At 33.8% G+C, this 18,346-nt stretch overlaps 1 protein-coding gene across 10 annotated transcripts in view; it reads right to left on the bottom strand.

The window, feature by feature from the left end:
- Nucleotides 1-18,346, bottom strand: part of spri (Src homology 2 domain-containing protein sprint) — a 488,442-nt gene that overhangs the window by 67,890 nt on the left and 402,206 nt on the right. For all 10 annotated transcript variants that reach the window (XM_090400600.1, XM_090400599.1, XM_090400601.1 and 7 more), the window contains 3 exons: nucleotides 16,102-16,177; nucleotides 8,013-8,144; nucleotides 3,074-3,128 (listed from right to left, as the gene is read on the bottom strand). In XM_090400600.1, coding sequence (XP_090256726.1) covers nucleotides 3,074-3,128; nucleotides 8,013-8,144; nucleotides 16,102-16,177 — 263 coding nt within the window. The remainder of the gene's footprint in view (nucleotides 1-3,073; nucleotides 3,129-8,012; nucleotides 8,145-16,101; nucleotides 16,178-18,346) is intronic.

Genomic DNA, 18,346 nt, shown 5'->3' on the forward strand with positions numbered 1-18,346 from the left:
TGGTAAATATTTTCTGAAGGTAGAAAAGTTAGAATATTTGCATTTGGGGAAGCAGAAGTGTAGGGAGGCATAAACATCTATGTTCACAGCAGAATTTACTCACAACCTACTGGTTGGCAGGGCAAAAGCACTATTCACTTAGCCAAATAGGCTGTTAAAATTCATGTTAAAATTATGATATACAGATCAATAACTGCATGTATATTTAGGAGCTTGTGAGAGAAGGAGACCTGGACTGCATTCCAGTATATTTTATAACTAAACACCACATATTCTCTGAAATTCTTGACAATCCTCTACAATTTCTAATGGAATTGAGCTTGGTATAAATTAGACTCATACTTTTTCAATGGCCCATTTGTTTGGGCCATTGAAAAAACACAGGTAAATGATGATTCAAAGGTAATAAGAAGTTTGTCCATGAGCTGCTGTTAGTCAGAATCCAAATTTCATCATGATGGATAATTCTGCCAAAATGGAATAAATGCATCAATGCTTTACAGCATCAAGTCAAAAAAGTGATTTGAATGGAAATTCAGATAACTCATAATTTATGAAAGGTTGTAAACCCATTGTATATTTAGCAGTGTGGGTAGACTAAAGGTGAGACTTTAACCTATAGACTAAACATGAAACTTCAAGCCTCCAATAAGTGGAGTGGTAGTCTCACACTGAGTGAAATCTACTAAAGACATTCACAAACATCTATGTTCACAGCAGAATTTACTCATAACCTACTGGTTGGCAGGGCAAAAGCACTATTCACTCAGCCAAATAGGCTGGCATATAAAAGATAATCAAAAATTAGGTGACATAAACACAAATATAAATATTGAAATACAGCAATATTCCACCTTATGATGCATTGCTTTATGGTGATCCATTCATGTGATGCTTTTTGATTACGACAAATGCCCATTTTTATGATGCAGCATTCGCTCATATGACAGTTTAGCAGTAATGAGCAATTTTCATGAACTGTGTTTACAACATCATTGTTCACTGCATCTTTGTGTTTTGGTATTTCACTGTGAATTAGAAACTGCTTATAACTATTATATTACTGCTCTTAATAATGGCATATAAAATTCAAAGTAAGGGTGCTGTTGCTTCCAGTGCAAAGAAGATGCATAAATCTTTTATGTTACATGCTAAGATTATAATGATTAAATTTAACGACAATGGTGTATTGAACACTGAGATAGACTGCACGCTGAACTTACCTGGCACTACTGTTGTTAAAGATAAAATTCTTTCTTAGTGAAAAGTACTACACTAGTTAATGCTACAGTTATGATAAATGTGACAATCTTATTGCCAAAATGGAAAACGTTTAATGGTATAGACCAGGGGTTGGCAACCTGCGGCTCGCGAGCCACATGCGGCTCTTTGAATGTGAAGCTGTGGCTCTTTAGTTCCATACGCAAATATTATTTATTTTATCAAAAAAAAAAAAAAAATTAAAAATCGTTCTGAATCGATTAACGAGGATTAGGCACCGATTCTATCTCTCAGCCACTTGTACTCGCTCTTCACCGCACCCCTCCCCCGTGACACGCATCGTCACTGTCGTCAGTCCGTCGGAAGCTCTCAGAAGTTTATATGTTTGGCAATTTTCATTGATTTTGGCATAGCTGGGCATAACACCTTTACTCGTAAACTAAGTATCTAATATTTGCCAAAATTTAAAAAAAAAACTAAAATGTGCAGACTGCGCCGTGATAAACACGTTCTGACAAGTCCGTTCGTGCCAGTCGGCGATCACCGCACACGGGAGGCGACCACAGATGCGACGAAATTATGCACTTATAGTCAATCAGTACGTGAGAGAGTGAGACAAACAGTGTTTCGTGTCTAAATTATTTATTTTAATAATTAAATTATTAGAGAATTATTTATTTCATTTAGGTAGGTATTTTTAATTGGGAAATATCGTTGTAAAATGTTTTTTGATAAATTATATTTCATTATGCCCAGCTTCTCGTATCCGCTAAAACAGTACAAGATAGAATAGCTAAAATGTCTTCAAATGTAACATATTTGCAGGTGGAAGATATTCAACCTTCTTCTGCCTTATCACTTGCTATAGATGAGTCTTGCGACATAAAAGACACGGCACAAGTTGCCCTTTTTGTCAGGTATATGTCTTCCCAAGGTCCAAAAGAAGAACTTCTAGGATTGCTACCGCTCTCGGGACTAGAGGGGAAGATATAGCGAATGCCGTGCAAAAATGCCTTCAAGACAATAAGATCTTGTGGCTCTTTAAAAACTTTTTAAAATTTTGTGGCTCTTTAAAAACTTTGAAATTTTGTAAATTGTAATTTTTGACTCTTCCGACTCAAAAGGTTGCCGACCCCGGGTATAGACTGATGACCAAACTGGTTGGTGCATTCCTTTGTCATGCTATTCAGAATAACTTTTTTTGGTTGCAAAAATTATTCAAAAATTTTGTTTGTTTATCTGATGTAAATAAATGCTTTATTTACATCATTTATGCACAGGCTATGTTATTAAACTTAGTCATATTAAACCATTACGTGCAACTATAAGTGAAAAAGATATGATGTGGTCTGGAACCTAACATGCCATATAACCAGTCCTGTACAATAAATTATTTATCTATTCATTATTCTTTTTGTTTGTATATAACTAAATGTACAGCTAAAAATATTTCTCACAAAAAAAAAAAAAGCTTCAGTCTGCAAATTTGCATACAATTTTATAATGAAGAGAAAAACAAATAACATAGTGTTCAAACAACAATTCTAATTTACTAATAAATTAAAAAAAAAAAATGATATAATAGTACTGACAACTAAGAAGGCCCATACATTTTTAATTTCACCTACTCTATTTCTAGTTACATCTCAGGTTTTGGTAATATGTATTCTGTAATTCTGATATTTATGCTTTTTTATATTAAGTTTATGCCAGAGCTAAAGGCTAAGTGAGAAGGTGAAAGATCTGAACAATAAAACTCATCTGCAAATAATTAATGGAATTTTACATCTTATGTCAAGTAAGCAGCAGTCAGTAATTATATTTTAAGTTTGATTTTTCAGAAATTACATACCATCAGCACCTAAAGATGTGTGGTCTTTTCCCTGACTTTCTTTGTCTTGTTGCACCTAGAAATTATGATATTACATTTGTATGAACAATCATAATAAATTGAGAGTAACACAAGGAGGGTTGGGAGAAGTGAAGAGTCTAAATTTTATATATATATATATAACAGACTAAAAATATGACATGCTATCAAGTTGGCACCATCATTTCCATCTTTCCACTGATGAAACCTCAATAAAGATTGAAACTGGTACTCTGGAGATAAATTCTCTCCATGTTGTGGTCTACATTATCGATATCTATGACTGTCATAATGAAGTCCAATATTTCATTGTGCAAGCAGCTAATCATGAAGACACTTTATGTGTAAACTTTTATTACTTGCTTACATTAGAATGAGATATGGATGAAAACAAAAATGCAGTATTTTCTCAAGTATAATGCATTGTCCAACTTGGCATGATAATACTATCAAAATAATACTAGCAACTTTTAAAAAGTTGTCAAACCTGTTAATTTATGAAATAAATCTTATTGCTGTTACACATTTTTTGTACTTCAAACTCACTAGTAATAGTTATACTGCTTAAAAAGCAGTAGAACTATTATTATTCAGTTATTAGTAATTATGTTATTACTAGTAGAACTCCAGGACAATTATGTTATTGGTGCATCTCCACCAATTAAAAATGTATTTTGTATAATAATAATTGTTGTACTGCTGTATAAAAGCATCTGTCAGACAACATATGGCCTGTTTGTGCTCAGATTTGATTACCTAATTTTCATTGTGATGTAGAAACATTGAAGAAGGTCCAGAGAATGAATGACCAAGGCAATATCAAGAGACTATGAAATGCTGATGGAATGAAAAGTTAAAAGAATGTAAATTGCAGAGCTTTGTGGATAGGCAGAAAAGAGGTAATAATATAACAGGCCATCACCAGAAGAAGTGTAAATGTGTGGTCAAGAATGGCATGAGGAACAGATTTTGTACTTAGAAAAATGTGGGTGAATACAATATGTTACCACGATTCACTGTGAAGGTGGAGATCATGTAATACCAATATCACCAGTATTATATTTTTGCATTTATTCCTGTTAAAGACTTCCCTAATTGTTTCCTGGCTCCGTGTGATTCTTAAAATTCTTAAATTTTAAGAAGACAATGTCCAATCCAATTGAACATTGTCTTATGTCACGAGTTGCTGTTTTTGTTTTCTGAGTTTCATCTATTTTGCATGCATGAAATGTGAACTGATATGAATGACACTGACATAAACAAATAATTTTCTATAAATAATTTAACTTTTTTTGCCCATATTTACAATGGTAAACAGTGTTAACGATCTGAATGTCCTGTTTTCTGACGGAGCTTTCATGAATTGTATGATAATCGTCGAAGGAGGTTGTGTATAAATAAGTAAGTAAAATGAGTTATTTCAGCCTTTCTTTGGTTCAAATCTGGAAAAATAATTTCCCAAGTGATTACTTTTTTCGATTTCTGTGCATATTATATGACTGTATTTAAAAATCATATCAAAATTCAAATTATCTGTATCTCATTCTGGTATTTTCCAATGATAATCTCATTTCACCATGAAGCGTAAACCCTTTGTGCTTCTCACATAAACAGTGAGTGTGAAGCATAGCTATTGTTAATTTTATCTTTATACTTTCCATATTTAAAATTATATTAATTGATAAAGTAAAGTAGTTAAAGTTATCATGTAATTAATTGCAATGGACCAATTAAAATAAGTGCTGATGTGCTATGCACTCTTAAAACTTTCATACATTAATAAAAAGGCAATCACATGATCAAATTGATGTGAATTTTGCAGCACAAGTTGCATAAGCCACACAACAACACAACCTAAATGGGCACGTGACACCACTGGTGGAGATCCTGTTAGGTAACTATCTGGATACTGATGAATGAGGATGGGCTAGCAATTCAGGATTTAGCCAACCAAACTGCATTCTTATTGGCTTAAACTACAATGCAAAATGGTGGTACAACATGACAGAATTTCATGCCAGCTAGGGCAGTACCCAGTTAAACAAGGCCCATTGTTTTTGCCAAGGAACCAGGGTGAACAGCAAAAAGTCAGCTACTGGAACAAATCCTAACTCATTATCAGAAGAGTCCAAGATTGGCACCATCAACATAAGAAGCATCAATGGAAAAGAAATGGATCTAGCAGAAGAATTGGATAAGTACTAGATCAACAATAGGTATTAATAAAACAAAGAAGATAAAAACAGGTGAGATCTTTCAAAGCAACAAATATAAGATGTTATATTCAGGCAACAACAATCAGGGAAAAGTAGTAGTAGCTATAATATTCGACACTAAAATAATCATCTTAAATGGCATGAGATATCAAGTAGAGTGATATGGACAAATATTAAAATGTTGAATTGGACTGGACAATGAGACTTATTTGTGCCTATGGTTCCACAGAAGGTTCTACTAAGGAACAAACGGAAGAATTTTTTGAGGCATTACAGAAAGCAGCTGACACAACAAAAAATGAAAAGTTTGTATGTGTTGAAGATCTAAACAGAAAATTACCAGTCATATAGAAATATTCTGGGAAACAAACGTTATTCAAGAAAAAATGATAGAGTTTCAAAACAAGAACTTTGTAAACCATGGTAGACCCAGGAAGTTAGAGGCAGTCAAGAAAAAGAAGAAAGCATATCAAAAGTGCCTGGCAAGTAAATCAGCTTGCTCTGAGAGAGTACAGAGAAAAATCTAAGATAGCAAAGCGCTATGTGAAACTAGCTAAACAGCAGCCATGGGAAGACTGCTGTAGGAGCAAAATAATATCAAGGCAGCAGCAGCAAAATATTCTGGAGGCTATTCAAAAAGCTTAGAAATAAAGACATGAGTACTGTAAAAGGAATTACAGATAAAGGTGATTGAGAAGTAAATATAAAGATGTTCTATATATTATGGATTAATTACTTGAAAAATTATTAAATGAAACAAGCAATACCAGCATGGTGGTACTGCTTGTTTGAAACAATCTATTCAAATTATATACTTGTGGTAGAAAAAAAAAAAAACTGGAGTAAGATCAGAAATGCTCAAATATAGAGATATAAAAAGTTTTACAGAAGCTACACTGGATTTCAGTTACCTAAAGAATGACTTAATTAAAAATAAGTATGTACAAATTTAAAGATTGTTTTGAGCACATTAGAAAGGTAAATTTATTATTATATTACATGACACCTCCAAGGATTCCAAAGACTCATCAGGGGAAGGTACCTACTCTACAACTCTCTGTCTCCACCACTCAATCCACCAACTACAGCAAACCACATCATCTACACCAATGCCATCTACTGCCCACCACTAGTATTTCACAGACAATCACAAACATCCATGCCCATGGTGGAATGCAAACCTGCAACCTTTTGGCTAGAGAGCGGATATGCTCACCACTCGACCAACCAGGCTGGCAATTTTCAGCATGAAATGGAAAATAAAATGATAGCATAAGAATGGAAAAGTTTTATGTTGATGTTTGGTGTAATAAACATGTCTACAAATAAATACAAATGAAATTTATTTATTTAATAAATTATTACACCAATATTTCACCTAGGCATCTTCATGTCCACAGTAAGAAAGCAAACACAGACTGTGTATTAATGACAGGATTGTACAGTGTCCTCTATGAGTTTGATGATTGATACTAGCTGAAGGTCTCACATGGTGGTCTCTCAGATTTTAGGTAGAGTGAGGTAGATAAATTTGTGGAAATTTAGCACAGGTTGTAATGTTGAGGCAGATTCTAGGAAACTTTTCTGTTTTACATTTCTCCTGTGTAACAAGGAGGTTTTCTTCCACAGAATCCACTGATCTGTATCTATGGCAGGGTCTCTAACCTACAATAACAGTAATGTATGTAATTTTAACAGTGCTCAGTTCAAAACATTTGAAATGGGCACTGTTGCAACATAACATAAAATATATCTGTTAAAACAGAAGTTCAAGAATTTCTGAGTAAAAAAATTAGAACACCAGGCAGAACATTTAGGATAAGGCAACAGCATTACTTTTCAACACACCCTTGTATTTCTTCTGCTTTTCAATTTTGAAAAAAATCAGTGGCCCAATCTGTTTGAAAGCATCAGTTCTTATCTGATCACTGAAATTAAGCAAACCTCAGCCTAATTAGTACTTGGGATAGTGACCATCTGGAAACCCTCAGTGCTTCTGACATTAATTTCCATTTATTAGGATAGGGAGAAGGAAGGTGATAGAAATTATTTTGGATAATATGAATGATTGATCTAACTGAATTACTGTGGACAGATCTAATCACCTGGATTCAATGGGGATGAAGAAATGGTGGAGAAGGTCCAGAGGCGAGTGATGAAGATTATGGTAGGTCTATGGAATTGTCCATATGGCAATAGATTGAAGGCCTGGAAGGCTTCAAATACTAGCTGATAGGGGGGACATGATAGAAATACATAAGGTATTAAATGGGTTTTATAGGATGGAAAGATGGACATTGAAGACTTTTTTCAGTACATGCAGGGAACAAGGATGTAGTTAGCAAGATTGTTAGGACTAGATTTTTTGCTTGGAGAATTGTGAATAGATGGACTTGGTTGCCAGTGTGTCATCGGTGAATGAGTTCAAGGTGAAGTATGATAAGTATTGTGTGAATGATGGGTCTTTTACAATGAGTTTTCTAGCTCCATGGAGATAACTGTATTTTAATAATAATAATAATAAAGAAAAGTTCTTCAAAAAGGCTAATTATTTGGCACAGCACCACATTTATGCACTTAGGAAACAGCTGTTCATATAAAAGAAGGTCAGAAATTGAAAAATATTTAATGTTTTTTTTTTTTTTTCAATTTTTGAATTTGATTACACTGCTGCTTAGGAAACTTTTTTTTTTTTTCATACTTACACTGTTGTATATTGTAGAGATAGCAGCTAACAAATTTTCTAATTTCTTCAAAGGAGAATAAGCCTGTTGGAGCCGGGTAAGAAAATGCTTCACAACTTCTAAAGAGGTCCCTTGAGGAGGTTTAAACTCTGGCTACAACATATATACACCAGAAAAAATATATATTTACACACACACACATGGAAAACTAGAAAAATGATATTAAGGAAGTATTTAAAAGATAAAATATTTTTATGCATATGATTTTTCTTATGTGCTATAACTTCTTAATCTAATTTAAAACAAAATCTATCATTTTTGTCTTTGCTGAATGCTTAATAGACAAATTTAAATTATAGGATATGATATAAATTTTTAAGAAACATCATTTTTAAGAGAGAAGAATATGAGATTACAAGCACACTGAGTGCTTGTAATGTCATAAGTGAAAGATTATGAGGTACTGATGGTTGAGGTAAGTGGTCCTCTTCAGCACCACCTATTTTTAGAAAAGTTAGACTCCAGCTATTTATTGAGAGATTAGTGTGGCTTTTTTGTGTACATCGTTTTTGGAACACACAAAAACAGAAGTATTACTTTCACAATGACCCTGTATTCTGTTTGAAACATGGAGGATTATGATGCTGGTGCAACTGCAGAAAAAGAACAGGCTGGCAATTATTTGGTAAATGGGTGAATAATAAGCAGTACTAAGTGCAATTGCAAGTATACAATAACACATACAATGAAAAGGAAAAAAATCAGGTTTGCAGAACATATGAAACAAGAAAACCCATCATATGGCAAGATGCCTGAAATCTGTCTTATTTATAAGGACGTTTATTGAAGCTACAATCCAAAGAATTCCAAATTTAAATTAAAATGACTACTGACCCCCCCCCCCCAAGTATGTATTATTATTATTTACTTTTAACGGACTTCTCAATATTTCATTTTCTAAATAATTACCCAAAAAGTAATTGTGGGAGTTAAAATAACCAATTATGCATCTGCTGATCAACCATGACTGTAATCATTATCATTATCAACTCTCAATGTGAATATGGACTAATCATTATCAACTCTCAATGTGAATATGGACTTTATTTACCACTATTATTAGCAGAAAATCATACAGATAGAGAATATAAAAAGAAATTATTCCTCTTTATTTAATAAAAGGATGGGTTACAGATTCATGTTCACAAGAAATCAAAGAAAAAAAATAAAATAAATAATAATACAGTTCTGTAATGGATGTATGTGGGGAAGGAGGGGGGGGGGCTCTAGCCCTGTCTGCTAGACAGGTGAGAAAACACCAATTATCTTCCATCCCCACGTTGTTCCTTCTTCCCACTCTGCAGTTTCCCTCCCTTCCACTTGATCAGGTGATGACCTAAGCCTTTGGGACATTTTTTTTTTTTTTTTGAGAGTGAGGATGCCTGCAGCACTAATTTCTGACCAGCCTTCAACTGAAAGCATCTAATAAAGCAGAAACATTCCAAAATGTTACCATCATCTAAAATAGTATAGGACAAAAGTAGTTGACTTCAGTAACAAGAAGACATCACTAAGACAAACATCCCTGGTTCTATGAAGCATTTTAAGGCTTCCATACTGTTGGACTAGATAATAATGTGATTTTTTATGTAGGTATCTTTCTGGTGTGTATTGGCTTTCTATAAATAGAAAAAAAGATAGTGATCTATCTGAAAAATGAGTAGCAATGTAGTATGACAAAAACAGGCAGACAGTTATTTTGGTTCTTTTTCCAATGTGAAGTGCATGTTAGGATGTTGGCTGTTTAAGATGAACTACAAAGGAATTCAAAGTGTCTTAGCCATGGGGTCAAATGCAAAGAGCATGGCCAGAATAAAGGTGTTTGAGAGAGGCTATACCAAGTGCTTTGTTCTCGAAATGTTCCATGTAAAAACTGGCCAAAAGAGCGGGAGGGGAAAGGAGAGAAACTCACTGCAGTACTATTATTTTTATTTGTCGATTTTTCCACACAGAGGAAAGTAACCTGCATACATAGTAAATTTGGATTCAAAAATATCAGAGGGGAAGAGTTTGATTTTATTAAATCAATAACATCTGTTAATGGTAAATACGGAAGTGATATATAAACTAACCATTATGTCTGAAATTTTAAGGATGTAAATGTTTACTAGAGTCCTTAACCTTATTTTAAAAATATTAAATAAAGAGAATTTTTGATCAAAGTAGAGGAGTTACTTAGCTGTTTGAGCAAGTTTGTAGTGGGACTATCTATACTATCAACTACATGATATTGGGAAATATTGGATTTATGAATTTTAGGAGTCTTATAAATACAAGATGGTTTAACATGAATGGCTTTTAATTTGTTAATGATTTCTTTGAACCAAGAAATAACTTCTTTAAAATATTAGAGGTTGATAAATTAGGACTTGAGGTTTGTTTTATTTTTTTCCCTATCACAATTTGAATTGTTTCTTGTACTTGCTTAGTGTGTGCTGTAAACAACAGTTTTGATCTGAAAATGTTGGTTGAAATACAAGCTAGCTAATAAATATCTCTGTATGATTTGTGTTGGTGTTGTCATGAAAAAGAGATGAATAACATCCAACACGTGTGTCTACCAGATTATTTATTAGGGGTTAAAATAAACTTACGGACTCTTGATTATTGTGCATATCTTGCCTTTTTTTTTTGTGGGTGTTGTGTATGTGGGAGGGGATAGTTTAGTATTGGAAGATTTCTGTTGGAGTGTAATTCTTCTTAAAATTCAATTTAATCAAACAAATGAAAGAAAGGAATGTTGTCAACACTAATTTTTTGATACTTATTAAATAACTTAAGGAAATTACAACATACAAAGGATATAAATTAAATTAAACTTTAATCTATATTTCCAATATTTTGGCAACGTTACATTGCCACGACAGGCACTACACACTGTAAATGAGGACGAAGCAGGAAGCTGTTGTTTCTCCTAAAAGTTTTTGAAGAGAAAGCCTTAAACTCTGCCCCACAAAAACCAACCATATGACTTCACTGCATTGATGATGTGTTCGCTATTTGGCCACATGGCTCTGATACACTCCTCTCCTTCCTAACACACTTAAACAACCAACACCCCAGAATCAAGTTCATCCTGGAAAAAGAGAAAAACAACAACCTCCCTTTCTTAGACACACTAGTCACCCGCCAGCCTGATGGAACCTTGGTTTTCTCAGTTTATAGATAGAAAACCCACCCATACAGGCAGATACATTCACCAACAATCCCCCCCCCCTTCACAACAATATTGAGTTATTAAGACACTACACAACAGGGCTAAACTTATCTGTTTAAATGACAATGCCCTAACCACAGAACTAAACCACATCCTCAACACTTTCTCAGCCAATGGCTACCCTTCCCCAAAAAAATATTGAAACCTGTAAACCACAATCCCCCCCCCCCCGTTTCACAACAAGGATTACTCTAAATCCATCATCATTCCCTACATCCAAGGCACCTCGGAAAAAATCACCAAAATCCTAAAAAAACATGACTTGACCTCGTGTTATAGATCATATAGAAAATTGGTGTCCCTTATCCGCTCCACTAAAGACCAACCACTTCCCCTAGACCTACCTGGTGTATACCAGGTCCCTTGCAGCTGTAAGCTGTCCTACTTTGGCTAAACAGGCAGGACAGCGAATATCAGAACACAAGGACTACATCTGGTTTCACCAGTACAGCCACTCTGGTCTTGCAGACCATGCTCTGGATACACACCACAGAATATGGTGGAAGAAAGCCATGGTAATACACCGTAGTAAATTCAAATTTGAAAGGCTATTCATGGAATCAGCCTCAGCCCTAAGAAACATGCCAAACCTCAACAAATTTGGTTGCATGAGACTGCCCCAAATTTGGGAGACTTACATCAGAAGACCTTCAGCCCAATGGCCAAGAATATCTACATAGCCTGCTAGGGGAGGCACCATCAGGAATTTTAGGAGAAACAACAGCTTCCTGCTTCGTCCTCATTTACTGTGTGTAGTGCCTGGGTGCAAGTGTCTTTATTTTAAGTTCCTGTGAAGATGGCAGCGTGACGTTGCTGAAATATTGGAAATATAGATTAAAGTTTAATTTAATTTATATCCTTGGTATGTTGTAATTTCCTTAAGTTATTTAATAAGCATGTATAACTAACGTCTAAACCTTTCTATGAGATTTTTTTGATAGAAAACACACACACACACACACACACACACACACTGTTTACTAGAAAGAATCTAGTTCCATTCTTATTTACTAAATAAATCTTCTCATATCTTATCCCTTAAAGGGCTCTTTCAGTCCTACCATTTGAAAATTGGAGTAGGCAGCCAGTCTCATCAGGTAGTTGAGTTCACTTCTACCAGTGATTTGTAGATTTACAAGTGAGAGCTGCAAGTCAACTAATAACAGACAATGGCTGCAACTTATGTTCCTAACACTTATATTATTATTTAAAACAGTGAGAGGTAAATTTGAGTCATAGTTAAAAAAAAAAAAAAAAAAGTATAAAAGAAGTCCATCTGGTTGGCAACTAGAATCAAACTAACATGTTCTTTTGCTGAATTAATGGAAGCAATAGAAGGCTATATAGACGGTTTATTACTAAGAAAGAAATATTTGATTCTAAGATTATGGCTGAAATATTTCATTGGAATATAACAAATGTTCTAATCGCTGAGGTAATTGTTACTGCGGTGAACAGATTAGACAAATCAAGTCTAATCTGTACAAATTCACCTATGAACAAGTTTGTCATCTTGCTGACAAGCTTGTTTATAATCATCACGAAGACATTCAAATTTTAAAATATAGAGATAAAAAATAAAACATGAAAATTAATGGGCATTTTTAAATTATAATATAAATTATATATTTATAATGAATGTTAGTGATGAAAAATTGAAGTCAATTATATTATTATATAGGTACCTCCAGTGAGTACAAATGTTAAATAATGCATTCACCACTTCTTCTAAACCCTTTTTTATAGCCACCTATGGTTATAAGCCTCCCCCATTTGTTCCATCTTTTTCTGTTGAAGGCTTCCAATTCTCCATCCATCCCCTTCAGGTTGTCCTTCCATCTTCAATCTGGTCATCCCAGCATTCATCTTCCTTCATATTGATGCCACTGACTGATTGTCTTTGTCCATCATCACTTTTCATCTGTGCAATATGTCCTGCCCTCCTCCATTTCAGTTTTAAAATCTCTTTTCCTATGTCCAACACTTTTGTTTCTTATATCATTATTTCTTATTTATTCTTGCAGTCTAATGTTTAGCATAGCTCTCTCCATTCTGCACTCAGTTTTCTTCGTCTTGTCCAGTATTTGTTTGGTTATTGGTCATGTCTCTCATCCATAGGTCATAACTGAGATGATATACTGCTTGAAAAGTTTGACTATTTCCTGGTTTTATTTTACTGCACAGAAATCTTTTCAGTTTGCCAAAAGCCACCCAGCCTAGCTGAATTCTTTTCTTTATTTCTTCATGAATACTTCTTTTTTACTAATGTAAATGTTCTTCCTAGGTATATGTATTATTGTAAATGCTCTATTTTGTTATTGTATGTTATTATTTGCTCTGTTATTTGATTTCCTTCAATATTTGTCACCACTACATTCATCACTACAACTGAAAATTCATTCCACCTGCCAAGAGAAAGATCTAGTTCAGGCCTATACTAACTGTGCTCTTACTCAAGAGTCAGAACTAACCTGTTGTCTTCCTCATCCTGTAGAATTTCATCTGATTTTAAATTAGCAAATTTTTTTTCTGTATTGTATTACATCTCTTCAGCCTATTTGCCATGGTTTGTATGCTGTATTTTCTTAATATATATTATTCTGCATTCCTGATATCATCTTGGTTATCACTTACTTCGGTACCTTTTCTACTGTTTCATTATTAATGGATCTGAGTTTCAATCCCATCAAGAATGCAAAGATTTTTTTTTTTATAAAGGCTTCTTGAACTGAAGGTGATTTTCCAGTCTTATATGGAGGCGGCAGGGGTTTCATCCTGAACAGGAAACAAGCAAACCAGAAAGAAGAACACACACAACAATTAACATTATATATATATATATAGCTTCCACCCATGATAGGTGTCTATAAATCTATAATACATCTGTACTATGGATGGGCTAAGAATTTTTTTTTTTTTTCATTTTTATTAATTATTTAAAAAACATAATCCAGAAACCCTGCACTAGACTAAACATGGAATTTTTTCAAGCCACTTCAGGCCTCCAATAAGCAGGGAAGTCGTCTTACACTGGGTGATAAAATTTATCTCCCACCTAAATACAATAAAAACCAGGCTGATAATACACTGGCCTCACATCCATAGCTTCTTTGGCCATAATTCTAAATAGTCCTAACCTTATCCTTCAGAACTCTGGACTCTAGATCTCAATACAGGTCCACATACAGTCATTAGAAAGTCATGGAAAGCAGTATAATGGTTTCCTTATTCTTATTCAAGATCATTTCAAAAGTTCCACATGTTAAACATGCATAACCTGTAGAATGATGTAAGAGCTTCTGCCTTCACATCAGTTGTAAGCTAAACTCTGAGTAAAAGTATTGCTGCTTGTTTACTCTCTTTTTCTTGCTCTGCAACAGGATTTAAAAATGAAAGAAGCATCTGCCTCAGGTTGAATGCCATGCAATGGCATTCAACCTGAGGCAGATGCTTCACACCAGCTATGTTTCACATAATGTGTGATCTTGTGGAAAGTAGTGTTTCTTCATTTCCCATACTGCCCTGACATGAGCCTTCTTCAATTTGTTCCTAAGTTGAAGTGTTTCACTACAAATGATGACGTTTCTTCTCAAGTGACCCAACTTTAACAAATACATAAACAAAAAGGTTTGCTGACCTATACCCCAAATGCAGTGATAAGGCAAACCAGAGATTTATGCTAAAATCCAGTAAATTTATTTTGTGAAATAAATGTTTGGTTAAACAACAGTGTGCAGAACTTTTGAAATTACCTTTGCATGCCAGTATCCTTCTTGGTATTGCTGTTATTTTCCCATCCCCTTTTATAAATGATAAAAATATCAACTATTTAAACCTAATAAGCATTTTCAATTTTCTCTTCCCTCAATATTGCAATGATAGTCATCTAATTTGTTAATTGCCCCATTATCATACCTAAGTTTGGACCTGTTTATGGGATGCAGTGAAATCAGTAATGCAAATCAGCATCCTTATAGAAAGCTTTTGTTTGTGCAGTACATGTCTTGACAAGGTTGAGAACTATGAGAATAAAAGATGATGACACAACTTGCTAAGAGGTGTACATATTAAAACAAGTTGCCAACCACAAACTAACTAGTGGTGTGAACTTTTCTGGCAAACCTTATCAATAACAACAGAAAATAGGACCTCACTGCAGACTAGTGATATGACAAAAAGTACAGTCCATGATATAAGGTTGAATAGTGTCCGCTCTGTTTTCCCATCTCATAGAGAATATGTAGAACTAGTTTCTCAGGCCAGCACATCTACATGCAGTAAGGTGTTAGCAGCTCATTTGCTTACCATTGTGCTAAAACAGATGATGATAATATCAGTATGGAAATTAGTATAATTAAATAGTTCTTATATAAACCATGTACAGTGTCTCCCATTAAATTTTGTTACATTATGACTATGTTTTCATAAAAATGTTTTGTTTTCAAATTGTATAACATATAAAAATATCTTATCCAGTATGAATAATAAAGTAACCAAAAAAAAAGTTACTAAATGAGCAGTTCATTTTCAACAAACAATCATTGTAACCACCAAGTAGAACTGTCTTGTCAGGTAGGTCTTAGTCATATAAATCCTTTCATGTCTGTTGCTATGTCATAATACTTGAGCTTTTCACAAAAGTGAGTATATGCTTTAGGTGCCTTTCAGGACTTATACAAAGTTCAGTAAAAGTGTCCAGGTTTGCTAAATAAGTCTTCACTATAGTACAAGTTAGATGTGTTCATATAAATCAAATTCACCCAAATAGAATCATCTGTTCAAGAGAGGAACTTCAGTGTATAGATATGAGGCAAATTATCAGAAATTACTTACTCTGACTCCAATTTCTTCAGGTGTTTTAGTTCTTGCATATTTTATATTGTCAGACAAAAGTTTTAAGGAACCTGTCCTGCAAAGTGAAAATATTTTTTTTGATATTGTACACTTAGCAAACAATTGCAAACTCAGAATAAAAGGGATTCAACATGAAATTTAAATTTCTGTGGCATAAGTACTTAAAATATTTAAAATAAAATACACTTAAATTTTAAAGAAATAACCTACACTGCTTTCAATTATGATGCTGGCTGTCCTTGTCCTTCCTCCACCCCCCCACTCTTGCAAGGATAAATTTGGATCTTCCAGTTCATCCATATTATGATTAAATGGAAGATCTGTCAATACCCATCTTTGAAGAACACAAGACATACATCTGTCAACACAATATAGTCAGTAAAATCTAACTATGCCTTGGACATCTTGCACAGAATGATATAAGTAAAAATTATATTGTGTTGTAGCAAGTTCAGTGCTTTCAGTTATGAAGGAAAGAACATTCAGTTCAGGAAGTTTGACACCATAAATAACTTTAGTAGCTTTAATGCAAGAAAAATAGATCACTTACGATCACTTCTGGATATTTTCAGGCAATCTATTGTATTAAATAATTTTAATATATTATTACGTGACACCTCCAGGGTGTCCAAAGACTCGTTGAGGGAGGGCACCTACTCTACAGATCTGTCTCCACCACTCAATCCACCAACTACAATGAACTGCAACTACCATCATCATCTACACCAGTGGTTCTCAAACTGGGTGCCGCAAGTATGCCACAAGGGTTCCACGAAATTTTGAATCGTTTATTTGAATAAAGCAAAATATTCAATTGCCACAAATAACTAAATCAAAACCAAAAAAATTATATATTTTGATTTTAATGGATGAAGCATATATAAAAATTATCATTTTTTGTATCACCCTTATATCCTGGGATTTCATTAGATCACTGCGTGTCGTAGTAACTAGATATGTGACGGCACATAAATACTGGGGAAAATGAACTAATGAATGGTTAGTTGTCCTGCTGTCTGTTTTAGTATTTCTCTGTTCAGTGTGACAAGTATTATACATAATCATTTCCCCTAAACAAAAATCATGAGTCTTTTGTCATTGGTGAAAATAAACGAAGTGCGATATTAAAGTCGTTAAATTCAGTGAGTAGAGGTTTTTCTTATTTTTATATATTCCAACTATAGCGAGAGACATCCTAAACAAATGTTTTTCCTTTTTCCATCCGGAAAAAAAATTATTTACTTGAAATAAATTTTAAAATAAAATATTAAAGTTACATATGCCCTTCAAAATCATGAATAATTTTTTCCTTAAAAAGAGAAGTGAAGATTCTGACGATCAAGAAATGTCTACTTGTAGCAAAGCTAATGAACCAATTTGCACTAATAAATTATCAAAAACTGATACTTGCATTAATGAAGATTTGACTATTTTTAACGTTCGGCAACAAAAAAGCACTAATGAAACAACAAACAGAAAGAATACGTTCATGTAAAAAGGGAACAATGAAAAAGAATGTAAAAACTCGTTTATATCAAGAGAGCTATCTAAAAATGGGATTTACGTGGTGTGGTGATAAATTAATTCCCAGACCTAAGTGTATTTTGTGTGGTTTGGTTCTATCAAATGAGGCTATGGTTCCTAGCAAATTATTGCGACATTTCTCCATAAAACATGACAACTTGTCAAATAAAAATCCTGAATATTTCAAAGAGTTAATAAGATTACAAGAAAAACAAAGTAAAATTTTTGTAAGAAAGTTTACAATTTCTGACCGAGTTCAAGAAGCGAGTTATTTAGTCACTGAAATAATTGCAAAGGAAATGAAGCCTCATACTATTGGCGAAACCTTGATTCATCCGGCCTGTTCAGCAATTGTGTGAACAATTTTTGGTACTGAGGCAGAAGAAGAAATAAAGAAGATTCCATTATCAAATGATACTATGAGTAGACATATTAATGATCTGTCAGTCGATATTGAAAAGTCAGTTATAACCAAAATAATCGAATCAAAATTTTTCAGTTTGCAGTTAGATGAGTCAAGTGGTATCGGTGGTAAAGCACACTTACTTGTTTTTACTCGATTCATTGAAGATGATAAAATTATCGAAGAATTTCTATGCTGCAAGGAATTCGAAAAAACTACGACGGGTAAAGATGTTTTTGATATAATGAACACATATTTTAATACAAATGGTCTATCTTGGAAAACTTGTGTGGGTAT

Source organism: Typopeltis vanoorti, chromosome 11 (genome assembly GCF_054136105.1).
Source record: "Typopeltis vanoorti isolate ZY-2024b chromosome 11, IOZ_Tvanoo_1.0, whole genome shotgun sequence".
In the NCBI taxonomy this organism is placed as follows: Eukaryota; Metazoa; Arthropoda; class Arachnida; order Uropygi; family Thelyphonidae; genus Typopeltis; species Typopeltis vanoorti.